Below are 27,159 nucleotides of genomic sequence, written 5' to 3' on the forward strand. Positions count from 1 at the left end.
GTTGAAATTCAATGGTCCATGCTTTTTAGCAGTTGGTCAAACATCTTTTTGTCACTAAAGGTACATTAAATTTGTGAAGCTGACATCATCCTCCTTATTAAATGAATTAATTGTGCATAAACCCGTAGAGCTTTATTTTTTGTTGTGACTTTTTTACAAGTGAAGTTACTAATTCACAAATGAAACATTTTCTGCTTATAGGGTGAAAGAGCTGATGGTTGAGCCTGGTGCTTCAGGAGAGAGCCGTCCCGTTACACACCATGCTTCCAATCAGGTCGACGACTTGGAGGTGCAGTGGGGTGTGGGGAGCTCTCCTCAGAGAGATGATCTCAAACTGCTTTGTGAACGAAACGTGAGTTATTTACAGCATTAGGTGGAAAGCAATGATGATAAATACAGTGGCAGAACAAATCCAGAGTAACGTGTATTTGTAGTCTGTTAGCAAGATCATTAAGTAAAGACAGCATGCCTCTTCACTCTTTCGCTTTATGGTTTTGTTCATTCCCATAACAGAAAAAGAAACGAAACCAAAAATGTTTCTTCAAGTGTGAGAGGAGAATGTGTTACTTTTATCCCTTGCAGGTTGGTGTTTTTAATGTCTAGGCAGGGTCTGCTCTAGTCTCTGGTGTTCTTTAGTGTGCATTTTTTCCTGTATAGCTTCAGATATTTTTAGGCAGTTAGAAGTATCCTGGGACACTCATCTGAATTTAACACCCTTGTGTTTTTGAGCGTTGTTTCCCCTGAATGCCACACCCATTTCAATCGAGTTTCCCTTTCTTTGCCTTTAGAAATCTAGCTACCCATCATTCCTCTTCCTGGTGTTCAGATTTTCCTGGGGTGAAACCCCAGTGCATTGCTTGGCAGAACACATTATGTTCCCAGCACATCTGTCCGGGCTGCAGGAGTAGGTTGCTGGGACATCTTTTAACAGGCATTTTCCCCTCATTGCCGATTATCGGCTCTAGTCCTGGTTCCTTAAATGTTCAACAGGGATTAAAATTTGATTTGTGAAAATGCTGATGAAAGATAGAAAAGAAAAATTCTTACTAACTATCCTAAGTTACTTTCTGTCTTCTCAGATACTTCATGGTGTCTGCTGTATTTCACATTTTAGTAACTGGCTTTTCTTCCAGGACTCTTTATTTTATAAGAATGTGCTAGTGACTCCTAGAGCTTCCTACTAGACAGTCCTTCCAGGCAGATACCCTTCCATGTCATACTTTTTCATTGTTCGTGTGGAACTAAAAATAAATTTTTACAGTATGTTTTTAAAAAGATTTCAAAGGCATCATATAAGGAACTATACTGACTTGCTGAAACCTTAATTACAGCCTACGTAATGCTTTCCCCTTTGATTGCTAACTCTTCGTTTCTAAAGAAGCCCTATTTGCCCGTTTGTAAATCCATGTTATGCAGTCTTCTAATTTTAGTCACTGTGTACATTTTAGACTTCCCACTTTACATTCATTCCATTTTTTTCCCAAAGGATCAATTTTATTTTGATTTCCTGAAATGTATTGAATACAATTGCTGTTCTCTTTTTTTGAAAATTGTTTTCTGTCTGTTGCAATATACACACAAAAAAAGCCCTGACAGAAAACCAGTGTTCTGTAGGCATTAAAACCTATTAGAAGTTAGCCGCCTTCTTGTGACTTCCTCTATTACCATTTTACCTTGTTTTTGTAATGTGGGATATTCTATTTTCTGGTATTCACTAGGATTAGCGGCTGGAAATTTTTACTGAATATAAATTAAAATTAACTATATGAGTATTTTGAATTTATTGCCCTCTCCACATATCTCTGGAGATTCTCTTGGTAGAAGTATTAAATTCTATTTTTGACAAGTTCTTCCTTCTGCATATTTATTTTATCTTCTGTGGAGAGATGGATCATGTTCAATGTATTTCCTGTAGCCAGTTTTTTCTAGACTAACAAGCTTAACTATTGTTTTTAGGAAGAGGAAGTTTCTCCACAGTTGTTTACTTTCCATGAAGCTGTGTCACAAATGGTAGAAATGGAAGAGCAAGTGGTAGAAGATCACAGGACTGTCTTCCAGGTAAAAGATGGAGCTTTACTTTCTTTTATCCTAATCTAGGAATTCAGGTTTTCCCAGTGAAAGTGCATACTCTTGGGAGATGTAGGATGTCATCTGGTCATTCCATTGCTGTCAGAGATTTCTAAATTGTTTTATTATGCTAAGCCTGTTGTGGCAAACAAACAGGGATAGATCCCATAACCACTTACCTTTTTCCCCATGATGAGAGAGAAGCATATGTCTGTATGATCCCAGAAAATAAGTAAAATGTTCCTTTTCTTCTTAAGAAATATTCCTAACTAGACTGCATTCATTGTAAGAAAAGTTGCTGTTTTCTTTTTACTATTTTTACTGTTCACTGTGTTTTTTGTTGTAGTCTCTTTTTTTTCCAGCATTAGTGACTGTGATGTTTCCTTAGTTACAGGGAGTTTATTCAGATGGGTTTTGACATTTTCAATTTCACTGCCAATATTCCTATGTCAGAGCTGAAAATTAATAGTAATGTTTCTATCACCAGCATTTCTGTTTGGTCATCTCCCTCTAAGATACTGCAGTACTCCCTCCAAGTATCTGATCTGAGTATCCTTTTGTGACATCACCCCCTGCGAGATCCAGAAGAGACACATATGTTTCTAATTGCCTGTTTGCTTCCTTTTTTACAGATAAAGGTTTTCACTTGCCCTTTGGGGTCTTTGGAAGGAATACTGCCCATGCAGTGTAGTGCTGGTCAGCGCCATGGAGCCTGTTATATTCACAAATAAATTGTAGCAATAAGTATGAGTTACTAGTTTTCAGAAGGAAATATTAGTTGCTTCTGTTTGTAACCTTAGAGTCTTCAGGCAGACTGTCTGTTCGGCACATCTGCTGCAAGCAAACAGCAGACTATTAAACCTATAGGGAATACACACTCTTCTCAATTTAGATATCTAACTTGGTGGAACATTGATGTGTGTTCATAATACAGCAGGATGCTAAGTAACACATTTTACAACAGATGTAGAGATTTAGTTATTATGAAACATCAGCCCCGAAGTAAAACATGCACAAGTGTGGAAGTCATATGCCATATGCCTAAGCTGTCTCCTAATGCTTGCAACTTCCGGAGAGACAAGCTGCATTAGTGAAGATGTTACTGCCTCTGTGTGTCCATCTGGCCTTCTGCTGGAGATTACTGCTCCTCCCAGCAGCCACTGGAAGGAAACGTGTTTGAGCTACAGCTCCCTTTGTTTGGAGCGTAGCTTATTCATTCATGCTGTGGGTGGAGGTGGGCTGCACCAATACAAAATCTACCAGCTGTACCAGGTAGAAGTTGTCTTCTGTCAGCTTCCTCCTGGAAGCTCCTCATACAAAACATCTTTCCTAACCAAAAGGTCTAAAATAGGCCAACAGAATGAATCATGCTCTAGAGGTGTTGGTCTTCCCTTGTGTCTAGGATGTACGAGTTTACATTAGATTAATCCTATCCCGATGTAAATCCCAATCTGTCCTAAAAGCCAGAAAATATACATGGAGCTTGGACCATGCTTTCAATATTGGGCTACTGTGCACAGAGGGAAAGACTTAATTTTAGTATTTCAGGCACAGCATGCCTAGAACTGTCAGCTGCTTGCTTTTTTTTTTAAATCAAAGCATTTCCAATGGGGACAGTTCTCCTGATCGGTTTTGCATGGTTCTGTAACCCTTAAGATGCTGGTTGCATTCTTCTTTGCTGCAAGACTTCCCCCACCCCCCTTCTTTTTTATTTTTTGTAATACTTGCAGTGCAAAGATGCCTAAGAGCTGCTTTAACCAACCTTTACTGTACTTTTAAGTATCTGGGGAGTTAGCTCATGCAATAGTGAGCTTAAAATAGCTGCTCTTTTATACAGCTGCTTTCCAAACTCTCCAAACAGAATTGTCTTGGCTCCTTGACTGTATAATGACACTATGGTTACAGCCAGTGGCAACCAGCCCATACTTAAGACTGAAGTCTGACTTCTAATTTCAATACCTGTTAGAAGGGATATAGTCGTGACGTAAGTTCTGTTGAGTTTCTTAGGTTTACAACCATGTATGTTCTGGATTTGAAGAGAACTGGTTACCTGTTAGTGGTGTGACTGCTGGCATTAAGAAACAATGTAGAAAACATACAGTATTGCTGAATTAGGAATAAGGTTTCAGTTTTGCCAAATTAACAATAAAGTTTAATATTAGGATTGAAATCTGTTACATTGAGGTGACTAGAAACTAAAAAGTGTGGTCATGTTGAGAAAAGGTCTAATTGAGCTCTTTGTCTTGAAGCTTGTCTTGAAATTTTGCTAATGTATTTAGTTTTTTTAATTTTTATCTAGGAATCTATTAGATGGCTGGAAGAGGAAAAAGCTCTTCTTGCGATGACAGAAGAAGTAGACTATGATGTGGATTCTTACGCTACCCAACTTGAAGCAATTCTAGAACAAAAAATTGATACTCTGACCGAACTTAGAGGTAGATTACTTTTTAATCACTTTTTTTGTGTATTATTAGCATGTGTTTTCATATGGCATGGAGACTCACAGTAATAATGAGGAGGGGGAAAAGAGTGTAGTTACGTTTTAGGGTCTTTTCTCCCTTGTCCTGCCCTGTGCTCAGTTCATCTAGTTTTTAGGAAGAATTATCTGCTTTACCTCTAGGAAGTATAAACTTGATCCTCCAACTTTCCTTTTCTTTTCCTTTGTTCCAAAACAATAGAGGAGAGAAAAAGAAAATCCAAATGAACTCTGTGAAAAAATAAGGTAATGCAATGAGGAAAAAGGAGCAGGAATTTCCAGTTCCTGCTCTGTTGCAGTCTGCAGTGCAGCAGGGAGCTGGCCGTCATTTTAAAGATTTTGCTTAAGAGTAGCATCAAGCTGAGTAGCTTGGTTGTTCGCTTACTTTTTGCTTCAGTAGTCTTTCTGCCTGAATTTTGCCAGCTGCTTTGGTGAAAAACAAACTGGGGGTAATTCTTAGTGCCCAAAATTGACTCTTGCACTTGTCTTCAAAAACCAGCTTGTCAGCTTGGTACCTCATGGGAGCTGAATTTTTAGGTTTAGTTTCTGAAACTCTTTGGACTCCAGGAGATTTGCTATACTGGTAAAAGTTCAAGGGTGAGGTTGGGGGCTGAGGGGTGTGGGTCAGTTTTTTTCATCTGTGTTAAAAAACTCCTTATAAGATAATCTTACTCTTTACTTAGTCTGAGTATGTTCTCTAAGTTAGAAGAATACATCAAGCAAATAAGATGTGGCCTGCTTGCCCTGTAAGCATGCATTGGTGCCAGCATACTTTAGCAAAGCATTGGAGGTACATTCCTTTGCTTTTTATGTATGGATGATGGCCTCTTCTTCAGAAGAAGACCATTTGAGGCACCAGCAGTGATAAACACAGTTTAGGTGACTTCTTGTTCTTTGAGAACGTACTAGATACTGCTTTTGAAACAATGTACTGGAGGTAAAGGCTATCCAAGAGATTATTGCATCTTTACAAGCAGCATGATGCATATATAGCTTTACAGGAAGGAAGAACTGTTAAGTCAAAAATTCATTCTCCCAGTATCTTGTGTGTTCTGCTCATGGCACATAATGATCACAGAGTATTTCAGCTTTTATTCCTGTCACTCTGGAACTGACACCTTTTATGCTGTCATTTTAGTTTCCTTCTTCCCATTCTTGGCAATGTGACTGGGGAATGGAGGGGGACAGGAATAGATATACAAAAGGATGCCACACTTCCTCTCTCAGGTTTCTCCCATTCTTGTTATGGTTACAGTGAAATAAATGAATGATGTATGCATCTATTTTTGTTAAATAACTTCCAGAATTTAATCACAAATGCTTTCCCATTCACAGAAAAACAGGAGGGGGTAGAATTTGCTCCACCTAGTTTTAGAATGTACATAAGTGCCTGATTGTACACTAAATACAGTTGTGTGTGCCTCTAAGGATGGTTTGGAAGGTGCTAGTAAGGAAAAGGATGCATCTGGTGTGTATCTCCCTATACTCTTAAGTCAGAAGCAGAATTTCAGTGTCAACAGGTTACATGCTGGGAATGAAATTGTGCCATTTCCAGACCTATCCTGCCTAGAAACAGGGGTAGCATCTAAAAAGGGACTAAGTTGCTAAGCAGCCTGTTAGCATGGCGAGTATTGAATTGAAGCTTATATTAATCCCCTTGTTTGTGGTGTCAGCTGTTTTGTGTGGAGGAATGTTCTTTGTTGTGCATCAGGGCCGGGCTGTGGAGCATCAGGGCTTTGTTTCAAGATCTGTGCTGGGCACAGGCACTTCATTACTCATTCTCTCTTTTTCATTAAAGACAAAGTGAAATCTTTCCGGGAAGCTCTACAAGAGGAAGAACAGGCCAGTAAACAGATCAACCTGAAAAGACCACGTGCCCCTTGAAGTAGGCCTTTGCTGCTAAAGGAATCCATGAACCTGTACTGCTGTAGCACACATTTAAAAAACCCAGTGGCCGTAAGAACTCGACTACTTGAAAATGTAAAAGCGTTAGAAATGTCTGTGGAAATGTCCTGTTTTAGTCATCTGAATGACATTTTCAGTTTTGTGTGAAATGCTCCTATGATGTCTACAAAATGCTTCTAGACCAGACAGCACAACCATGCAGGGTTTAGATCTGTGCAGCACTTTGTTTAAAATATTTCTTTACGTTTGGGAATATTTGCCATGTTTTTAATAATGAAGTAAAACTGGCCATTGAAAAGTCAAAGAATTTCCTTTTAACAATGGTCAGTTTTGTTACAAAGACCAGCTGTGCAGTTTTAAATTGTGTTTGCATGCATGCACACCTCACTAGTGGCTGTACGTAACTTGTCTGGTACAGACAGCTGTGCTTACCTCTAGCTAGTTCTGTGCCTTGATGAAGGCTACTTAACCCTAAACATCCTCTTTTTAAAGCACAGCCTTAATAAACAACATTCCTTATTTGTCAATATAAATTACTTTAGCGTGTGCACATTTTTAATGTGTTCTCATACTTTTTGGCTTTTTTAGTGGCTAGTTTGATTTCACAAGGATGTGCCATATCATTTGAACAGAAACTGCAAGAGCTGTTGGAGTGGACAAACAGTTGGCCTTTCCATCTTCCTTGCAAAAAATCTGGAATTTAGATTTATTTGAATACCATAAAGAATGGTTATAGAATTCTAACATTTTATCTGTAAAAAAAAAAAAAAAAAAATCAGAACAAAGAAACAAAAATACAAATTAGTTGATGTATAAAAAAGGCTAATGTTTAAGTACTGAGGAGACTTGTATCTTAGGATAATGCAGATATACAGTGTGTGGTATAGTGTGACAATGCTGTCAGATTAAAGGTACGATCTGACTTCTGCATATGGATAGGATAACTGTCAAAGTTCAGGGATCCAGCTAAATACATACATATTGGCCTTTCACATACTGTTAAAATCTGGCTTTTGATGCATGACAAACTTACATGTACATTAACTGTAGTTTGAGTAGCACTGTTGCTTTAAAAACAAGTAGCCAATACCTGTTTTTCCCTTTGTACCATGCCGGCAGCTAAAGTGAGGTGAAATTGCGCCATATGGGGATTATGTACAATACCTCTACCTAGCACCAACAGAAATCTCACAGGCACCTGAATTCTCATGAATCGGTGCCATGTGTATCAGCACTTCTTGGGTGGTGGTACTTTTTATTTTTGCAAAGCAGTATGCAAAAAAGATTGACCTTTCATGTAAGAACTTCTTGTCAGATGAACAATTGTAGACCTTTCTGGGAGTTCTCCCTCTTTCTAGGAGTTCTTATTGGCACTTTCCCTGGAATTGTTTAAAAGTTAACTTTTGGAGTAAGAGCCAGTTTTTCCCTTTCCTTCCCTTTATTCCCATCAAGGCCTGGCACAAAAAGAGAGTTACATGAGCCAGGGATTCTTGTAGCATTTGTTTGTATCTCCCATACAAAGGCAGGCCATCAAGCTCTTACTGCATCATGGTTAAAAAGAAAAAACAAACTCCCATGTGTAAACATGAAAACTGAAAATGTTGATTTTACATAATGTGTTTGAAAAAAGCTATTAAATAAAGTTAATCAGAATTCACTTCTCTGAAAGTTCTGTCATTCTTTGGGAAGGGTTTTACTTTGTAAGCACGTTGCAGTTACTGCTTTTGAAAGGGTCTGATCTCAGAATGAGTATTTGCTTCTGGAGCCAACTCTTCTGTACAAATTTGCCATACAGAAAGACTTTCCCCAGCACACTGCCCTGACATTAGTTTTTGCAGCAGGTCTGAGAAGAAATGCCACATATCTGAGCATAATTACTTTAAAAAAAAAATATGAAAATGGAGCCAATAAATACAAGTCTGCTTGTGTTAGCAGATGATGGTACAGGTTGTGTAATACCTGAGGGTTTCTTTGAAGCTGCTCTAGAGAAATTGTACTTTGTAAAAAGTCTCTGAAGATTGAGACTTCTATGTAGAGGAAAAAAGTGGCTTCCCTGCTATTCGTCCATGGAAGCCACAACCAGGCTGTGGTTTACAGTGGCTTCTAAAGAGGCCAGGAAGGACAATTTCAATTTCAGCAGCTTTTTACCAAGCCTTGTAAATGAAGTGTCCTGTCAGGTAGCAGATGCCACCTTAAAGCTGTGTCTAAGTCATCCTTTGTGACAGAGCCCACAGTAAAGGTCAGATCTACAGATACTGAAGCAGCAAGACTCAAGATAAACTGATACAGCACTGGAGTATATGTGGTCCACTACCACAATGGACTAGAATTACCTGGAACAGGACTCAGACAAGCTTTTTATTCTTGGCTTCCATCCTAGAAAAGCATTTAGGAAGTGTGATGCCAATCTTCAGCATTTGTTCCTTCTGTACTACTCTGAGGATGTTGCCGTGGCTACCTACATCACCCATGTACAGTGAAGCAGCACTAGAATCACTGAATTATTAAATAAGCAATTCAGCCTTCCAAGACAACCTCTTGGGATGCCTGCAAATTCACTTTTCTAAATCAATGGCGCTTAAGGAACTGACGTTAGAGGTGTATAAAATGAAGCTCTATCTGCTTGTTCCCCACATACTGTTGTCTTATGGAAAGAAATAACATTATATACAGTAGTTAATACAGAGTCACACAGTCACCCCTGCACGATACCCCAGGGTTAACAATTACTTACTTGTATGACAAAACAAAGTGGGTTTTTGACAGCTGCTATGCAAAGGTAATGCAGACTTCCTTGGGAAAAAGTCTGCCTTATTAACAAATATATGTAATTCAAACTATATTAAGACACTCACAGAAAGCTTTGATCTATGCTAAAAATCCTCCTTACCTTGAAGGGTGACAGTCTTGCAAAACCAGCTGCTTAAATTTACAGTTGACAAAAAAAGCCGCTTCTATCTATGTTTTTATGAGCAGTGGCCCTTGGGTAGTTTCCTGCTGGTTCCTGCAATGGTTTGATGACAGTAAGGAGGGGTAAAGGAGATGACACTAGTAGTTTCATGTACCTTAAGAAAGATTTCTGTAAATAATACCAAGACCACCACAAGATAAATGCTCATGTTTATGAGAAACAGTTACCAGGATTTCTCCAAGAGAAACAGATTACTAACAGACTTGTAATGCAGGTTAGCTACCAGAAGACAAATGGAAGAGACAAGCATTTCAATCAAAAGGAAGTGTTTAAATGCACTTTAAAACAAAGAACAAAATCCCCCAAAAAATGGAATGACAACTGTTTTTGTTGACCAGACCAGACTGCTGGTCAACTCAGGCTGAGTACTGTGCAAGAATATACTGAGGTGAAGTTTATGATGAGAGAACAGATTTCTCTTATGATGAATTTTAATTCTCATGAATTATGGCAGCATCAATCTACATTATTTGGTATATTTAAAAATACACTCATGTGGATGTCCAGCGCCTCACTTCAGTGATGAAAAAATTTGTTGCTTTTAAAATAGAGAGCAGCAGCTTCTTGCCTACTATCTGTGATAAAATTCCACGTAATGTTTTAGAACTGGAGCATGTACACTGTATTCTGTTTGTTGCTTCTGCAAGAAGAGCTTGTCCTGCAGTCACTCTGCCTTAGGCAAGACTAAAAATACGGAGCATCCTTCATCTTCTAGTAGAATCTATGAGAAATGGATGCCTTCTGAATTGAAGCCATGCAGCAATCTGAAAGAGTGAAATACTTAGGTTAAGATTTCTACGAATTTATACTTCAGCTTAAGGCACTTCTAAAAATGCTGGCTGGCAAAGAACATACGAAACTAGCATGAAAGCTGCCATCACTGTTCAACTGCAATGAAGAACTGTTATAAATCTTAGAACTGGCAATTGGCAATTTTTCCATCTTGGGGATGCAGGTTTATGTTCAGTGCAGTTAGTTATATTGTATCCTATCAAGTTTACTACCTTTCTTTAAAGAGCAGTAGCTGCAGTGTCATGCTGAGAAACAAAGGAATTTTTATCTTAAATTTGGAAAGGATTTGTGTTGCCACTTAAATCAACTGACTAGAAGTCAAAGCAGAATACAGCAATTAATTACTCAAATTTCCAAATTATGCTATAGACTACAGTCTAATCCTGAAGACAGAGACGGGCTGTGTAATTCTCCAGTGAAATTATAACACATTTGTAGGATGGTTAGCGTTGGAAGGGACCTTAAAGATCATCTAGTTCCAGCCCCCCTGCCATGGGCCGGGACACCTTCCACTAGCCCAGGTTGCTCCAAGCCCCATCCAGCCTGGCCTTGAGCACTGCCAGGGATGGGGCACCCACAGCAGCTCTGGGCAGCCTGTTCCAGTGTCTCGCCACCCTCACAGTAATGAATTTCTTCCTAACATCTAATGTAAATCTACCCTCTTTCCATTTGAAACCATTACCCCTTGTTCTATCACTTCACACCCTACTAAAAACTCTCTCTCCAGAATTCCTGTAGGCCCCCTTTAGGTACTGGAAGGCCGCTTATAAGGTCTCCCTCCCCAGAGCCTTCCCCTCTCCAGGCTGAACAACCCCAGCTCTCTCAGCCTGTCTTCAGGGGAGAGGTGCTCCAGCCCTCTGATCATCTTAAAGCCACTTTTGAAGGAGACACAGAAGGGTCTAGTACACACATACCAGGAATAGGGATCTTTGTATCTAGTAGTTTCTCAATACTGTAAGCAGCAGCTAAAATACAGTTTAAGTGTTTACTCATGTTCAGAACTGGAAGGAAGGAGCGTCTGGTATTGAGAAGAACACACTAGTACTCCTGCATAACCTAATACTAACCTGTGCTACGCAGGTACAGATGCAGATAAATTTTGAAGAAACTTAAGAGGGAGGCACAAAAAGAAAAAGACAGAAAAATACCTAATGAAATCATCTATATCCATTGAACGGGCTCGTTTTTCAGAGTAACCAGTATTTTTTAGGACTGTCTGTATTTTTTCTGCAATTTTGAAGTTTTCAGGTATTTCCTGTCAATGGAAAAATAGGATACAAATTCATTTTCTATTCATAGCACAGAAAAGTGTTCATTTAAGTCATATATTCTTTCCCTGCTTTTAAAATAGTTCTTCTTTCAAGTCACAGAAATAAGCTGTGTTTTCTTCTTGTATGGATTATTGCATTCTTCTGTTCCTGTATCTGAATTCTTATACTTTAGCTCATTCACTAAAAATGAATGAGAACAGTATTGCTAAGCAGACACAGAAAGCTTCCCTACTAGATTAGTAAAAGTCCTTGAGACATGTATAAGCAATGTATTAATAACATACTCAGCTTTTTCACTGAAATTTAGTGCCCTTTTAGATTTTTCATTAAGAGGTAAGTTCCTCCCTCCCTCAAACCCTCTCAGAAAATGTTTTAACATGTTAAGCTTTTCATTGTTAATTTTTTACTCTTAAAAAAGTCAGTATATAGGTCACAGTACACAGAAATAGAATCTGATATATTTGAAAGGAACTTACTTTATTATGTAAGGAACAATGAATTCGGTAATTATGATCCAGCAATTGCTCTACAGCACCTGACCTGAGAGAAATAAAAAGTTTTCCTTTTAAACTGAGCTTCAGCTAGTTTTTTTTACTCGATTAGTTGTTAATCTTTACTATAAATCTGACAACTACACAGAGCTGTTCTTTTTAAACAGATGCCTAGTCTTCGGAAAGAAAAAGCTTATGATGGCAGCATAAATCCTCCATCATGGTTTACCTCTGATTGTGCTGGCATGCATATAATGCAGCTATTTATTCAGTTGCACAAAAGCAATGGTTAACTGGATAGGTTCTCAAACTTTGAAAAGACTTTAACAGGAGTTACTTACTTAAATGCTGCGGAGAGTGTCTTGTTTTTCCTAACAAAGGCTATCCTTACCAGACCATCCCACTCCTGAAATCAAAAGTTTCAGAATTTACAGAAAGAAACATACAGCTACTACAAACAGGAACAGTCACTACTGACTGTTTCACAGTAATACTGAACACAAAGAAAAATCCTTCAGGAAAACATCTTTCTAAACAATACAAAACCAGTCCTGTCTTGGACGAAGCAATACAGAGGAGGTATTTCACCCTCAAAAACCTCTGAATTGTTCTTTTTTGTACCTAGGCACTACTGGCCAGATCTGATGTGCCAAGAATGGAGATACCTGGAAGAAAATACAGCTAACCTTAGTCAATGGTACTGAAGATCAAAGCGTTTTAAAAGTAAATTTTACTATCCTGTAACATCTGTCTTCTGAGAATATACACACTCATCTGAGAATAAGGCTTCTCACAAATACTCCTTTGATCATAACAAATGAAGCCATCAGCCAGAAGGGTCTCTGGGAGATATAAACCACAATGAAAGGGATGTTATTACTAGCAACTCTTCAACAAGGGGATGGGACCTCAGTCTTGTCAGAAATACTGTAAACAAAGCTGTACCTGAATTGATGGTGGCACATTCAGGTAAGATCCTAACGCAAGCCTGATCAGTAGAGGAATAAGTGTTTTGGATGTAAGTAAATGCCAGTGAGTAACTGGTACTTAGCTTAGTAGTGAAAACAGCAGATGGAACTATATTACATTAATAAGTAGAAAGTAAAATGAAATTAAGTATTACCGCTACTACGTTATACTGTTATTAGAGCATACAGTGCTTTACCTGGAAGTTGATAGGTGGTGGCGGGTTCTTTGGCTCTATTCTGACAACACTGGATTCGACTTTGGGAGGGGGCCTGAAGTTGTTTTTTCCAACCTATTAGTCATAAGTCAGGCAGCTGTATGAATAAGCAGCAAATCCTCACATTCCTAGAAACATTCTTCTACCTTTAATAGCTCTGTTAGCTAACGCAGAATGATGTACCTTCATCAGATGGTCCACTCGAGCTAATAACTGAGTATTAATAGACAGTCTGCAGTACAGTTTAGTTCCTGGTTTTGCAACCAAGCGAAGTGCAAATTCCCTTTGAAACATAAGTATTGCACACCTGAGAAGAACAGAAATGAGAAAATGTATTCTAAGTAATCAACTTTTATGTCAAAAGCCAACAGGATTGTCTCAGTGCTTAGAAGCAATGAAAGTTTGTTATAAATGAACTCTGCCTTAATTAGCTCAAAGTGCATTAAAAAAAACCTGCAAAACTTGGTGAAACCATCTAAATCTCCTTAAAGCTACAACAGACTTTGATTCTTTATACTGCTAAATAGATCAGGATCAAAGAGACAGAGGGTAGTCTCAGAGTTTTGTGCCTGACTGTAACAAATCATTTTGAATAATTCTACCTTAAGTCCTTCAAATCCAGACTCTCTAGCTCTAAAAACTGACCAGTAATGTCACTAGTATTAGTTAGCGCTTCAGTGAGAGAAATCAAGAACTGAACAGACAGAATACCTGGGCAGTTATATTTTCAGACCAGACAAAAGGAATTGTCTCGGTTTTGATGCTACCCTTTCCACTCTTCCTTTCTCACGTAGGACAGCATTTGAAATGCTATGATGCCCTACTTATCCCTGGAACAACAATTAGTTATAATACTAGTGTAAAGAAGTGCAACTCCGGTTTTCATCAGCTGGACACTCACTGATGCCAAGACTGAATCTTCTCCTCATGCTTAATACATTGACATAAACTAATTTCCAGGCACCAGCAGGTTTCACGTTACAGAAATATTTTGGCACAGCTCTGATCCATCAAACTGGTATTTCAGAGAACGAAAAAAATTTTGGGGAGTATTTTTACAACTATTTTTTTTGTCTATCAGGTAATGCAGAGCTCTGTTCTTCCACATACCTGAAAAAAGGTCTATGAAGCAACAACTTGAAAACAAAAGGTGAAGAAATCTGAGGAAAAGAGTAGTAACATTAGTATAATTTCTGGGCAATTATCATTCAAAAAGAAAAAGGTTTTAACCATGTTGTTTAGCCCATACCTGGTAAGGCAGGTTAGCCACACATGCATCAAAGAATGGTAAGTCCGTTTTCAAGATATCTCCAACCTTGATCTCAAGTCTGTTTGCCAGACACCTGGTGGAAAATAAGCTGTAGTTATCCTCAGAGACACCTGTTGCCAAAGTTTTTGCCCAAGCAGCCCTACTGCATTAAATGCTTGCTATTTTCACATTGATACTTACGTGCCCTGGACTCTCTTCTGAAGTTCACCAACAAGTCTAGGGTCAATTTCACAAGCAATAACCTGAAAACAAAGTATATATGTCTGCAACTTCATACAACTCCTCCTAAATGAAACTAAAATTTCAGTTGTAAAAAAATCCTGTATCTCTTGCTAAAGGTTTGAAAAACTCTTAAAAAATCCCTATTAGGCTATGCACCCTCCTGGCTCCTCAGAAACAAGTGAGCCTTACCACATAAACAGGTAACAGCAATATACTTTGATAGAACCGTACAAGAATTACACGAATATTTAAGAACTCAAATGAGTTATGCAAAAGTTAAGAAAAATACCTATCAAGTAAGTCTTTTATTTGAATCAAGCAGATGAACATCCTTATATCTGCCATAGTCTAAGCCACAATGTGGTTAGAGCTTGGGAAGGCGTGGGGGGGAAATTCACACTCACTTTTTTTACTTTCTCCAACATCTTCACTGTCAGGTTACCAGTTCCTGGGCCGACTTCCAGGACGACATCTGTGCGTCGTAGGGCTGCCTAAGGACCAAGAGCATCTCAGTTATTTTTCTAGAACCCGTTTCAAGCAACCATTTAATTTTAAAATGAGAGGTACATGCAGTGCAGGAAAAAGCTGCAGTCAGCTAGCAGAGGCGCACGAGCATCATCTGGAAAGGGACGCGAGGGAAACGGTGAGAACAAGAATGTCTTAAAGCCAGTTTATGAGAGACCTTTGGAAATGGAGAAAAACAAGCAAACAGCCGCACTAACAAGCCATGCAAAAAAGGCAGTGTCGGTGCGGTACGTGCGGTGAAGGACCCTCCGCAGCGCCCGCTCGGCCACACTCGGGGAAGGCGGCCGTGCCCGGGCCCCGCTCTTCCCTCGCCAGCCCCCGGCCCGTGCTCCCCCCCGGCGCCAGCCCACCGGCCCAGCCCGCCCCCCTCCGGCCCAGCTCCCCCAGCCCCGGCCGCCCCCCGGGCCCTGCCCGCCGCGCACCTTCTCGATGATGCTGTTGACGACGAGCGGGTTCTTGAGGATGTGCTGGCCGGCGCCGGTGTTGAAGAGAACGCCTAGGGCGGAGAGCGGCGTTACTCCCGCTGCCAGCCCGCGCCGCGGGAACGCCACGGCCGAGGCTCCTCCGCCGCCAACACGGACGCGTCTCCCCGCTCAAGCGGCGCTCCCCGCCGGGAGCCTCCCACCCCCACCGCTCCCGGGTCGCCGGCGAGACCGCTCCCAGCACCGCGGCGCCCCCCGGACAGGGCCGAGAGCAGGCCGCGCCGGGCGGCGGGCCCGGTCCTGCCCGCCGTTCCCAGGGGCGCCGCCGCCCAGCCCGTCCCGCACTCACCGGCGGCGCAGCCCTCCCGACGCTCCTGCCGCGCCCGCTTCCCCGCCCGCACCTTAAGCATGGCGGCCCCGGCCCGGCCCCGCTCCCCGCGCACGTGCCGCGCGGCCCCGCGGCTCTCGGGCAGCACCGTGGCGGGGGCGGGGACAGCGCCCCCAGGCGGCCCGGCGGTGTGATCGCGCCGCGCCGTCAGGCCCCGCCGCAGCCCCGCGTGTTTTGGGAGCGGAGCGCGATCTTCCCAGGAAAATCGTAACGACCCCACCCGGAGCGAGCCCCCGCAGCGCGGCGGGCGTGCTCTGCAGCAGCAGCCGCGCTTGCTCAGTTACACCCGCCCGGCCGCCGGTGCAGCACGTGGCCCCCGGTCCCGCGCAGGGGGGGTGCGGCCCGGAGCGCTCCCGGTCCCCGTCAGCTGCGGGTGAGTGGAAGGTAGGAGAAACCGAGGAAGAAGGGGAAAGGCGAAAGAAGCGGTTTATTTCTTTATTTTTTTTTTTAACGGAGGATTGCTTGTACCGCGGCCGTGCGTGCACACCCAGCGCCGCTGCAGCTTCCCGCCGCCCTGGCGGGGCCTCCCTCCGCTCCCTGCCGCCCACCCGCAGCCGCGTTTCTCGACCCTGAAAACACGATTTGAAAGGCTGTTCTCGGTGATTCCTGCCCACGGGGCAGCAGGACCCTCACACGCCCTCTACACGCCGTACGGCGGCGGCACGGCGGCCGGGGGCGGGGGGCGCTGGCTGTCGCCGGGCCCCCGCATGGGTTTGGTCGGGCACGGCGTTTGTGTTCGCTGACCCCGAGCAAGCGAGCAAAACGCGAGTCAGACGCGCGGCTCAGCGCCCAGCTGCGTGCAGCGCTGGTACCGCGCAGTTCCGCCCCCGCCTCGGGTAATCGCGGGAGGCACCCGCAGGCCGCGGCCGCGGGTTCGCCTTCTCCCCAGCCGTGCCCGCCCCCCGGCAGGCGGAACCTGCAGGACCGTCGGGGCGAGGACGGGAACCGCGTCCAGCTCGGCCCGGCTTTAGGGGCCGTGAGCCGCGGCCCCGCCTCTGCCCCGCCCTCCGGCAGTGTCGCCGCGCAGTGACGTCACGGCGGCGCGCTGAGGTAGGCGGGGTGCCGCAGCGGCAGCGCCGCTTCCCGACTTGTGGCGCGAGCTTCGTAAGGGACGCTGGGGTCTCGCGCGCCAGGCCTGCCCCGCCTCCGCGAGCGGTGAGCCGCGCTCTGCGCCCCGCCGCCCGGGGCCCTCCCGCCGCCCGGGGCCCTCCCGCCGCCGCGGGCACCGCTGCTGGGACGCGGGCGGTGGCTGCGAGCTGCGGCCCTGGCGTGGTGGGCGGCCTCCCGCCTCCTCGGCGTGGCGGGCGGGCGGGTGGCGCGACGCGGAGCCGGCTGGTGCTGGGCCCGGGGGGCGGCACCACGCCGGCGGGCGGGGCAGTAGGCCGGGGCGAGGGAGAGCGGGCGGAAGGGGTTCTGGGCCGGGTCCAGGCGGCGCCCGGGGGAGGGAGCCCCGAGCTGCGCTGCGGTGTTCGCGGGCGCTGCCCGGAGCGGTGCCGAGCCGGTGCGGCAGCGGGGCTTTTGCGTTGTGTGTCGTGTTGTGTGCCGGCCCCTGCGGCCCGCCGAGGGTGAGGCAGCGCAGGGTTACGTTTTATGCTGTTTGGCAGTGGCAAAGTGCTGCCTCATAGTCAGAAGAGGAGAAGTTACCCGTTTCCCGGGAGCTGTTTCCTGATTTTTCCTTGGAACAGCTTTCTGTCCGGTTAGAACTGGTGCGAAGGCACCAGAAGAATAGGGTGCATTAAGCTCCAAAGTTTTGTTGACAGAACTTGGGGTTTTGCAGGAAATAGCAAGTATTGGCCTTTATTAAAGGTGATTGTTTTCTTCGTACAGGTTGAAGAACTGTAGTGGAACTTTGCCGTGAAGCTGATTCTCCCTAAAATCAAGGCAGTGTCAGTACAGCACTGGTGAGTTATTTCTCAGTTTGTTAACTTAAGAAGATAACATGTGTAACAACGTAAGAACATGGCTTTAAATATGGTGCTGATACTGCTTCAGGCTTCTGCTTCTATGTACCTTGCTTCCCATGTCTCACAGGTGAAGTAACATCTGTAATGTATTTGACACGGCTTTCAAATTAGTGTTTGTAATTTGTGAGAACTACGCCAGTCTTTACGAATAGTGTGTTCCCTATAGGTTTTGGTTTCTTGAAACTTCCTTTCAACACCAGTTTTTTTCATTACTTTCTACTTTTCTGCCCCCATTCTTTCATTGCACTATTCTGCAGAAAGGGCATTTATTACTATATGTATAAATGATGTAAAAATGGTTGTTGTTACTAGTGCTTTAAAAATACATAATTATGTTATTATATTATAATGTTATAATATATATATTATACAAACATAAAATTTTAAAACTGTGTTATCAGAAGCAGGCTTCAACTGGGTTAAACTGAAATGTTTTTTGCTGTTTCAGAGCATGAGGGCAGACTGAAACTTGCATTTCTGTTTCAGCTCTTGCACACTGGTGGTTACCAAGTGTTCTGTCGTAACTTTTTGAAGATCTGTTAAAATGAGCTGAACTACAAAGAAACCAAAGGAATGATATTGGTTTTATGAGATTGGTTATCCCTATAAGCTTGCTATTAAACATCAAAAGTATTCTTCTGTTGTCTGTATTGATTCCTCTTTTTCTGTGTCATCGGTACTGAACGCTGTGACAGAGCTTCTTAGGAGTTTTATCCAAGGAAATTCTGAATAGTCCCATTCATTATTTTTTTTTTTACTGCCTGTTTTTTCTGTTAGGAATTTTTCAGGGTGGGTGTTTTTTTTTTAATATTTTGTTTTTACTGTTCTTCTTAAAAAAAATGTGCTGAGAAAGACAGTCTTAAGTTTCTACTTAAACCTCCCAAGCTGCAGTTTGTAGCTTTATAGTTGTATAATCTGCTGACAGGAAATGTTTGGCTCTGTCCTCATTGTAAGTGTCCTTCAGGAAGTTTTTTGTATCTATGAAGTCTTCCCTCCACTTCCACTAAACAAGTCCTTAGCCTCTCCTTGTATAAGTAGTTTGTTCTACATCCCAGACCATCTTAGTAGCTTTGGTTTCTCTCTGGTTTCTACACTTCTTTCTTGAACTGGGGAAAGGGAGAACTGTGATTACAAAATTGAAGACGGCATTCTAGAAGCAGTCTCAGGTACTGGTGAGTAAAGGATAGTGACATCCCTCCAGCTGCTTGCTATGGTCCTCTTAAAGTAGCCCAGTATGTATTTGCATTACTGCCAGTGGGAACATACTATGTGTTTTGGGTGGTATATTTGCCACTTTTTGTCCTTCTGTTTTCATAGGATCTTAACTGAATCTGTTCTCGCACCTCATTACAGTGTGAAAGAATTTATTCAAGTCTTAGCAAAAGATAACAAGAAATGTATGCAATTAATTGTTCAGATATGAATGAGTTGTTACACTGGGTTCTCTGAAGTCCAGAAAAAGTGACGTATGGAAGTGCTTATGGATAAAATCCTTTGTTTTGTTCCCTTGGAGGTGTACAGCAATCCTTGTTTTGTTTTCATAACTGACATGTGATGTTAATTTGGATGTATTTCAGTGTTATGGGAAGAGTTCTTGGATACTTTTTTTTGCCTGTATCAGAAGGATTGAATACTCAGGGAAAACATTAAACCTGCATGGCAAACCATTTAAAAGACTGAGTATTCTCTGAATAAAAGACTCAGAAGTAAACTGTATGCAGATACTTCCTTAGAAAGGGAATTAAAGAATGAAGAGTAGAACAGAACTTGAGTCCTGGATTTTTGCCAGTGTAAGGAGATGAAGGAGTTTGAGAGTGAGAATGGAAGTGCAGGAGATTGGATGGTAACGATGAGGAGCTGGTATTGGTACTTGTGGTTTCTGAAGACACCGTGTTATTGTGCTGAGGGGTTGTATTTGATGTGTTGCTTATCTTCTAGGTGTGACTGAGTTTGGGTTTTTTTCCTGTCAACTGAGACTCGAGATGATGCTGTTGTCTGTGTTCTGTGTGTATTCAGTGGGATCTTGAAGAGCAGCTTTTCCTTGTTTGTGGTTAAACTCTTTTCCCTTAGACAAGAAAAAATCCCAGCATGATGACAGAGCCATGCGTGGATTTGCAGCTGATGGTATTGAACATTTTCTAATGGAAGAGATTTCTTTTCCTTCCTCACCTGATGGGCGCTACTTAGTTACAATAGCAATGGGTATGAACCACAGAAAAAGCAGCAGAAAGCAAGCAACACTCCTGAAATTCTTCACATTTTATTAGGAAGACAGTCTGAGATTAGTAAATAAAGATGGAAACACTAATCTTACCCAATGATCAAACTTGGAAATTATAGCTGTTGTGACTTGAAGTGCAAACCCTGCCTTTCTTCTATGGAAATGTTGTTTATAAGGTCAACAAACTCTACCAGTATTTCTCTATACATTCCTCATGTATGTGAAGGTACCCAAAGAACATGAGCTACTTAATACTCACCTCCTCTTTTTCATCTCAAGACAGTCTTGTAGAACTTGTTCAACAGTGGGTTAAGCTCTAGAAGTGCCCAACAGACTGGAGAAAATCCTTGTCCTTGTGATGCAACCCATCTATGGTGTAACCCACTTCCTTCGTCCTTCTGACTTCCCTCTGCAACAGCAGTTTGATTTGTAAGAGGTGAAAATTCTCTCTGTCCCACAGTATTAGAGCCAATATTAATGGGCTTTTGCTGTTCTGTGAGGTCTTAGAGCATCTTTATGTCCTCTGTGTAAATTACAATCTGAAGAGGCCCTAACACATTGGTTTGAAGAAAAAAAAAGGGGGGGGGGGAAGGTCATGGGTGGAGAGAATAAAGGAGGGTAGTGTGTGGAGATCACAACAAATTCAGATTGGAGAGATCTGGGTTTAAATGCCTAAAGTACAGATGTGTTCTATCTGCAGGAAGTGATTTCACAAAGACATCTGTACATGGCAGTAATTAAATTGTGCTTTGGGACGTTGCCATTAACATGAGTTACAAGCTAATGCCCTCATAGAATCAAATATCTTTACAGAATGCATGCAGTTAAGTTTCCAATAGAAATCCCGTTGGAGAAACTTTATCAGAGCTGAAATGGTTTGTTTAGGACCTGAGTCAGTAGTGGCTTGATGCTGTTGGAATTCTTCCTTCTTCCCTTACCCACTTCTGGTGTCTGTGGAATATTGTGCTCAGATGGCTTGACTTCTTGGCTTGGTTTTTTTGTCTGTCTGTGTCATGACACCCCCCACACCTGTCCTTCTGCCCTTTTGGAAGCAGTTACTAAGTTGGCTCTATCATAATATGTAAATTTGCTCTAAGTTCACTTCACATTTTGGTAAGACAGAGGAACAAAAGAAGATCGATATACAGGATTAGATGCTGGGAACTTGTGGTTTTGCTTTTATGAATTAATTTTACTTGAATGTTCTTTAGCTGACAAGAGTTTTGAAGCCATCTTGAATGTATGCTGTTGTTTTGTTTTTCTGTATTTGAGTCTGGTAATTGATTGTTCTTAATTTTTTAAGATTTAAGATTATTGCATTTTTTCCCCTCTAGTGTTAAGGCTGTTTTTTGTGAAGAAGGCGTGGCAAATACCACAGCATTGTACTCATTCACTCTTCCAGCACCCTAGGTAAGCACTGTAGTATAAAGTCGTGGATTTCCCAGTAGTTGTCACAGCCTTTATTAAAATTGCAGTTTGGTGAACACCCTAAGCAGGCATAAGCCAGCACTGCTGCTGAAGAAGCAGCACACCTGTTGCACAGTGAAGAAGCTGCTTATGTCGGTTTTGCTTGTTTTTTTAATGCCTAGCACAATTACCTGTCTAGCAGTGTGGTGTGGAAATGATTGAGGAGCTTGATCCAAACAAAAACCCTATGCATTTTCCCTGCTCGCTTCAGCTGCCAATATTTAAGAGGTGCAGGGACAAGCAGAGGTCATGCAATTTATTTTAATGACCATACCTCTCTTTGTATCAGCTTAACTCATTGGTAGCTAACTGAAACTACAAATCTGAGTTTGGTGTAGGACTGATTTGAAATACTTGGGTATTTTTTTACTTTTGTATTTTTTAAAAAAGGAAAGTAATTGTGAAAGTAAGAATCTAGTGACTTACCAGAAGAAAGCAGAAATTGTTCAGAGGAATTTCTTAAGCATAAAAGCAGTGAACAGCTTCTTGTTCTGTTCTGTAGGTTCTGATGATAAGTTTGCAGTGGACTTTGCAGAATTGCAGCCATAATGAAGCATTATTGCCATTTGTGCCTCTTGCTGTTGTATTTGCTGTACGTGTATCAGATGTTTTCCAGTTAATTTTTTGCCATCCAAATCCTACAGAATATACTACTTCCTTAAATATTTTACACCATTTATAGTCTTTATCTAAAAGTTGCACCATCTTCAGGGAGATTATTGTTTTTATTTTCATTTTTGTTATTTTGCTTGTGACAGTCTCATCCAGTGCTGTATGAGGACTGCTGTTCACATGGGGGGTCAAAAAGCAACTGAGGAAATTAATGGAAGACTAAATCTCTTGAAGGCTATTAAATTTAAATTCTGTGCCTCTTACTAGGAAGTGCTTGAGTCACAGTTTTCTGAAGAATTGGAGAGCATTGTTTAGAAATATCATTAGTAGGTTGTCCTGACCTGGGCAGAACACTGGGTTAAGTGAATTTTTGTCCTGACCTGCTAAGGTTGGTTTCATTTTTCTGGGTTTTTTGGAACAGCAATTGCTGCTCCAGTTCTTAAATGAAAACACAAACCTTTTCAAGTATGAGAAGCATTAATAAGAAAGAAACTTTGTGAATATTTTTCTGTAGGTTTTGTTGTTGTTGTTATTTCTAGACTGCCAGACAATTACTTTGAAATAAGAAAATGATAAAAGACCCACTAGGTTTCTGTGTTTGTAATGTAGTAACTTAAGTAAGTAAGTCTTTTGATAAGAACTGTTGTAGGTGAAGTAAATAAATTTATAGTAGAAGCACTGTTCCCTTAGGGGTGGGGAACCCTCCTTTTGTACATTAGATTTGAATGTAGCTGAGAGATAGTTTCATTTAGTATTCATTTATCTTAGATCTGTAGTGCAAAATCAACTGTTAATATGAATGGTCCATATTCTACCTTTTTTCCTTTCAAACATGTCCTTGCAATGATTCTTTAGCAAATGTCTGGGTGCGTGCTGCAGATTCACTGTTGCTACACATGAGGTTTCCCTGTTGCAACTCATTACTTGGAGAACATTGTTCAGCAAAAGGCCTAAAATCACTTTCTCCAAAGTTGAAGTTAATTACCATTTTTTAATGCACACATGCTCTGCCAGCTTGCTGACTTTCAGAAGTTCTCTCTTTTTGGTTTTCCTCTGATAATCAAACTGATGGTCTGCTATTTTTCTAATTGAGTAGCGCTTCAGAATTAATACTTTTATCAGGTCTTGTTTGATAGTGTAAGAGAAGACTGTTTCTTTTGAAAATATATAATTTGGCTTTTGAATGGAAATAAACATAATCACTTCATAATATGAAGTGTAGTTTGGGTCTTGCCAGAACTGAGTTGTGATTTCCTCGTTAGTGCAAATTCTACACCAATTTCTGTTAACTTTTTTTCTCATATCCTTCTTTTCCACTCTCCCTTTCCTTCACTGCCATTTTTAGGTGCTCTGAAATTCTGTTAGCTGTACCAGGTGCCTCAGTGCTACAGTGTTTATTCCAGAAAAATCTGAATCTCTCTTTTATTGCTGCTTTCCTTGTGTGTGCTTACTCTATAAATTTCTTTGTGCTCTGAAATTGAATGTTTAAGTTTCTTATGCAAAGACCTCATAATTGCAGGAAGATTTTTAGAAAATCTTCAAATTGATGAAAATTGAAACAACTTGACACAAGTAGATAGGAAGAAATGGGTAAATTGGTTTTGCAGGGTGAGTTGGGTTGACCTGAGGTGGCTGCCAGGTTCCCATGGAGCTGCTCTATCCCTACTGTCGTCTTTACCTCCTCTAGAGAAGCACAGGGGGATGGGGAGTGGAGTTTGCGCTCAGTCCTTCACACATGCTGTCTTTGCTGCTCTTTCCTTCTCACGCTCTTCCCCCTGCTCTGGTTTGGGGTCCCTCCCGCGGGAGACAGTTCTCCACAAACTTCTCCAATGTGAGTCCTTCCCTGGGGCTGCAGTTCTTCATGAACTGATCCAGCATGGGTCCCCCACGGGGTCACAGTCCTGCCAGCAAACCTGCTTCAGCTTGGGCTCCTCTCTCCATGGGGCCACAGGTCCTGCCAGGAGCCTGCTCCAGCGCAGGCTTCCCACAAGGTCACAGCCTCCGTCAGGGCCCATCCACCTGCTCTGGTGTGTGGTCCTCCACGGGCCGCAGGTGGATATCTGCTCCACCATGGACCTCCATGGGCTGCAGGGGACAGCCTGCCTCACCATGGGCTTCACCATGGGCTGCAGGGGAACCTCTGCTCTGGTGCCTGGAGCACCTCCTGCCCTCCTTCACTGGCCTTGGGGTCTGCAGGGTTGTTTCTCACATAGTCTCACTCCTCTCTCTGGCTGCAGCTGCACAGGTTTTTCCCCACCCCGCTTCTTAAGTTATTTGAGAGGCACTACCCCTGTTGCTGACGGGGCTCAGCCTTGCCTAGTGGTGGGTCCATCTCAGAGGTGACTGGCACTCACTCTGTCAGACAGAGGAATCTTCTATCATCTCACAGGAGTCACCCCTGTAGCCCCCTGGCTACCAAAACCTTGCCATGCAAACTCCATACACAGGCTGCCGAAAGCAGAGGGATAAAAATGTGTATCACATGGGAAGTGTAAAGCAGAGATTGAGTTAAGTGTTCTTTTCAATTATTGCTCTGAAGAGAGATCTGATTTTGTGGTTCATAGTTTTTAAAGCATGCTTTCTTTAAGCTTGGAGCCTTATGTTTTTAGTCTGTCTTTGTTGAGCATGATTGGAGACTTATGGATTGAGAGTTCTTAGATTTTTTTTTTTTATTAATTGTGCAGGGCTATTACTGGTATAACAGGTCTTTAATCTTGTTCCTAGTTTTATTGTTAAGGTGGTTGTTTTCTCAAAAATACGAAATTTTAAGCCAATGTCAGAAAAAAGTTTCATTTCTCTAGCTTCTCACCATAATAATTTTACACTTCACATTTTTTTTTATGAAGATGGAAAAATAAACTTATTTTAGTGTTAAACAAAAACAAACCCTCAGGCCTGTTTGTTGAAGAGAAACTGCTTATTTTTTTAGAAAATATTCGGTACATATTTAGAAAATTAGGTATATAAATAACATCTATCTGTATGACAAAAAGTTTACATAGGTTATAAACAGAAGGTTTTAAAGACAGAAAAGCAGTTGTCAGACTTCATAGTTGCTTCTATATATGTTGCTTTTTTGTTGTGCTGTTTCTGTGGTTATTACATCTATATAAATGTAGTCTGTCATCTGGAGAGCAACCTCTTGTTTTGTCTTTACAGAGTGCAAGCACATATTTATATTGGAAATCAGGCAATTAACATTCTTAGTTCAGCTGATTAGCATTTGGTATGCTAAAAAGATGCAGGAATACAAATATATTGAGGAAGATTCAGTTTCATTTAGGACTCAATTGTGAAATCATACTTCATCGTCTTTTAATTGAGACAAAATGTCTAGGTCAATTTGTATTGTGGAATTTAGCTATCTGAAATGGATCGGTTCCTCTCTGAGGGGAAAAATTATGCAGAAAATACAAAGTTGTTGATACTCTGCATCTTTGCCTCTTTCAGACAACCCCATGGTTTACTCTGCCTACAGCTGAAGTCATTGCTAGTTGCGGTTTTGCTCTTAATTGGCTGTGCTTCACAGGAGAGGTAACAGATTTTAAATCAAAATATTTCCTGTAATTCCTCATATCTAGTAGATGTGCTTGCAATGATAGACTTATTGCTTGCTTCTCCTGCTGAGATTTCTGAAAGCAGAATAGTTTAATCACTGTACCTTGACACTGCCTGTGAGTGGGTGTATTGCTATCTTACTGTAGTTTAATGAAAAGCGTGGGTTGCTTATGTAATATGAATGGAAAATACCTGTCTGTATTTACTGGGGTTTTTTCTTAACTGTTTTTTATCCTTTTCAAATGTTCTCAGATTTTCATGGATCTCAATAGTGCTAGCAGTATTGTGTTGCAAGTCTTGACCCAAGCTACTAGTCAAGATACTGCAGTATTGAAGCCGGCTGAGGAACAACTGAAGCAGTGGGAGACCCAGCCAGGTTTTTATTCAGTCTTGTTGGTAAGATACAGTGGAAAAGTGCTGTTAAGTAAACTTAGAGTAATTTTTAATGTGACTGTCTAAAATATTGTTGAACCATGACCTCTGGCTGAGAGAAGCCTTGAGTCATCATGGTTCAGCTACTAGTATCCTTATACTGTTCTGTGGTAGGCATTGTCATCACTGTGTCTCAAAGCAAGCTCTGTTCTCAGGCATTCAGGAGAAGGAGGAAATCCAATTTCCAGTGGCATGAGCAGGTGGGCTTTACTGCTAAACCTGTTGTTGGCCTGTTGTGAATTTTAGATAGAAGGCCAAGAGGACTCTTGTCAAAGGAATTACCTTTACTACCCTATGAGGCAGGGAAGCTTGTATATACCGAGGCAGTAACCACCTTTTCTTTATTGTGGAGGTGATCTTATGGCTGTTTTCATAGAAGTCCTCCCATGCTTTTCATTGCATTAAGTTTGATACTTAGCTGGGGTTGCTTTCCTTCTTGTCAATGGAGAAGAGACTTGCAGGGAGATTAGCTGACCAGGTTGGTAATAAGGTTCCTGAAGTGGGAAAGGTGAATACTTGCAAAGATACTATGACCATTGATGAAATAGGTGCATCAATGTGGTGCAAACTTATGAAAACTTCGTCAGAGGAGGAGACACAGCTGCTCCAGAGAAGACACTCCAAAGTTAAGTGGTGTTATTCTGTGATTCCTATGTGTATGTTTATAATAGTCTTAAATTAAAACACAGATAGACTGCTCTTCCTACAAACATCTGTCTTCGGTGCACAGGATGAATGATTTGGGGTTGTGTAGTGCCATATTCTGTTTTCTGTGAACTCTGTTTCATTTGTTCAGAGGGTTGAAGGTAAGGGATGTAGGTAAAAGAAAATCTGACTTCTGAGCTGTGAAATGGCATTGTAACCCACTGCCTTTGCCGTAGTGTTTCTGTGGTGATAAACAGTCTTGATACAAAAGAGCAGA

General features: G+C 41.9%; 3 protein-coding genes across 11 annotated transcripts in view; 2 read left to right on the top strand and 1 right to left on the bottom strand.

Annotated features, from left to right (window-relative positions):
- Positions 1-7,249, top strand: part of KIF2A (kinesin family member 2A) — a 41,782-nt gene extending 34,533 nt beyond the window's left edge. For all 3 annotated transcript variants that reach the window (XM_027808140.2, XM_014281535.3, XM_027808146.2), the window contains 4 exons: positions 202-352; positions 1,957-2,058; positions 4,367-4,502; positions 6,342-7,249. In XM_027808140.2, coding sequence (XP_027663941.1) covers positions 202-352; positions 1,957-2,058; positions 4,367-4,502; positions 6,342-6,427 — 475 coding nt within the window. In that variant the 3' untranslated portion in view covers positions 6,428-7,249. The remainder of the gene's footprint in view (positions 1-201; positions 353-1,956; positions 2,059-4,366; positions 4,503-6,341) is intronic.
- Positions 7,250-9,556: 2,307 nt separating this feature from the next.
- On the bottom strand, positions 9,557-16,135 carry DIMT1 (DIM1 rRNA methyltransferase and ribosome maturation factor). Of its 2 annotated transcripts, none has more exons than XM_055699649.1 (12): positions 15,945-16,135; positions 15,596-15,669; positions 15,053-15,139; positions 14,607-14,668; positions 14,406-14,499; positions 14,267-14,316; positions 13,340-13,463; positions 13,139-13,231; positions 12,315-12,379; positions 11,959-12,022; positions 11,360-11,466; positions 9,557-10,183 (listed from the first exon to the last, which is right to left on the bottom strand). In XM_055699649.1, the coding sequence occupies exons 1-12, from the start codon at positions 16,003-16,005 to the stop codon at positions 10,141-10,143; spliced, it is 924 nt and encodes a 307-aa protein (XP_055555624.1). In that variant the 5' UTR covers positions 16,006-16,135; the 3' UTR covers positions 9,557-10,140. The 2 variants fall into 2 exon arrangements, with proteins under 2 accessions (XP_055555624.1, XP_055555626.1); XM_055699651.1 differs by having other exon boundaries at positions 15,997-16,120.
- Positions 16,136-16,145: 10 nt separating this feature from the next.
- Positions 16,146-27,159, top strand: part of IPO11 (importin 11) — a 99,840-nt gene continuing 88,826 nt past the window's right edge. For 2 of the 6 annotated variants that reach the window (XM_027808126.2, XM_027808129.2), the window contains exons 1-5: positions 16,146-16,367; positions 17,811-17,884; positions 21,503-21,578; positions 25,698-25,781; positions 26,058-26,201. In XM_027808126.2, the coding sequence (XP_027663927.2) occupies positions 26,064-26,201 (138 nt within the window). In that variant the 5' untranslated portion in view covers positions 16,146-16,367; positions 17,811-17,884; positions 21,503-21,578; positions 25,698-25,781; positions 26,058-26,063. The other 4 variants (XM_055699646.1, XM_055699643.1, XM_055699647.1 and 1 more) reach the window with 4 other exon arrangements.

This window comes from Falco cherrug, chromosome Z (genome assembly GCF_023634085.1).
Source record: "Falco cherrug isolate bFalChe1 chromosome Z, bFalChe1.pri, whole genome shotgun sequence".
NCBI classification, from domain to species: domain Eukaryota; kingdom Metazoa; phylum Chordata; class Aves; order Falconiformes; family Falconidae; genus Falco; species Falco cherrug.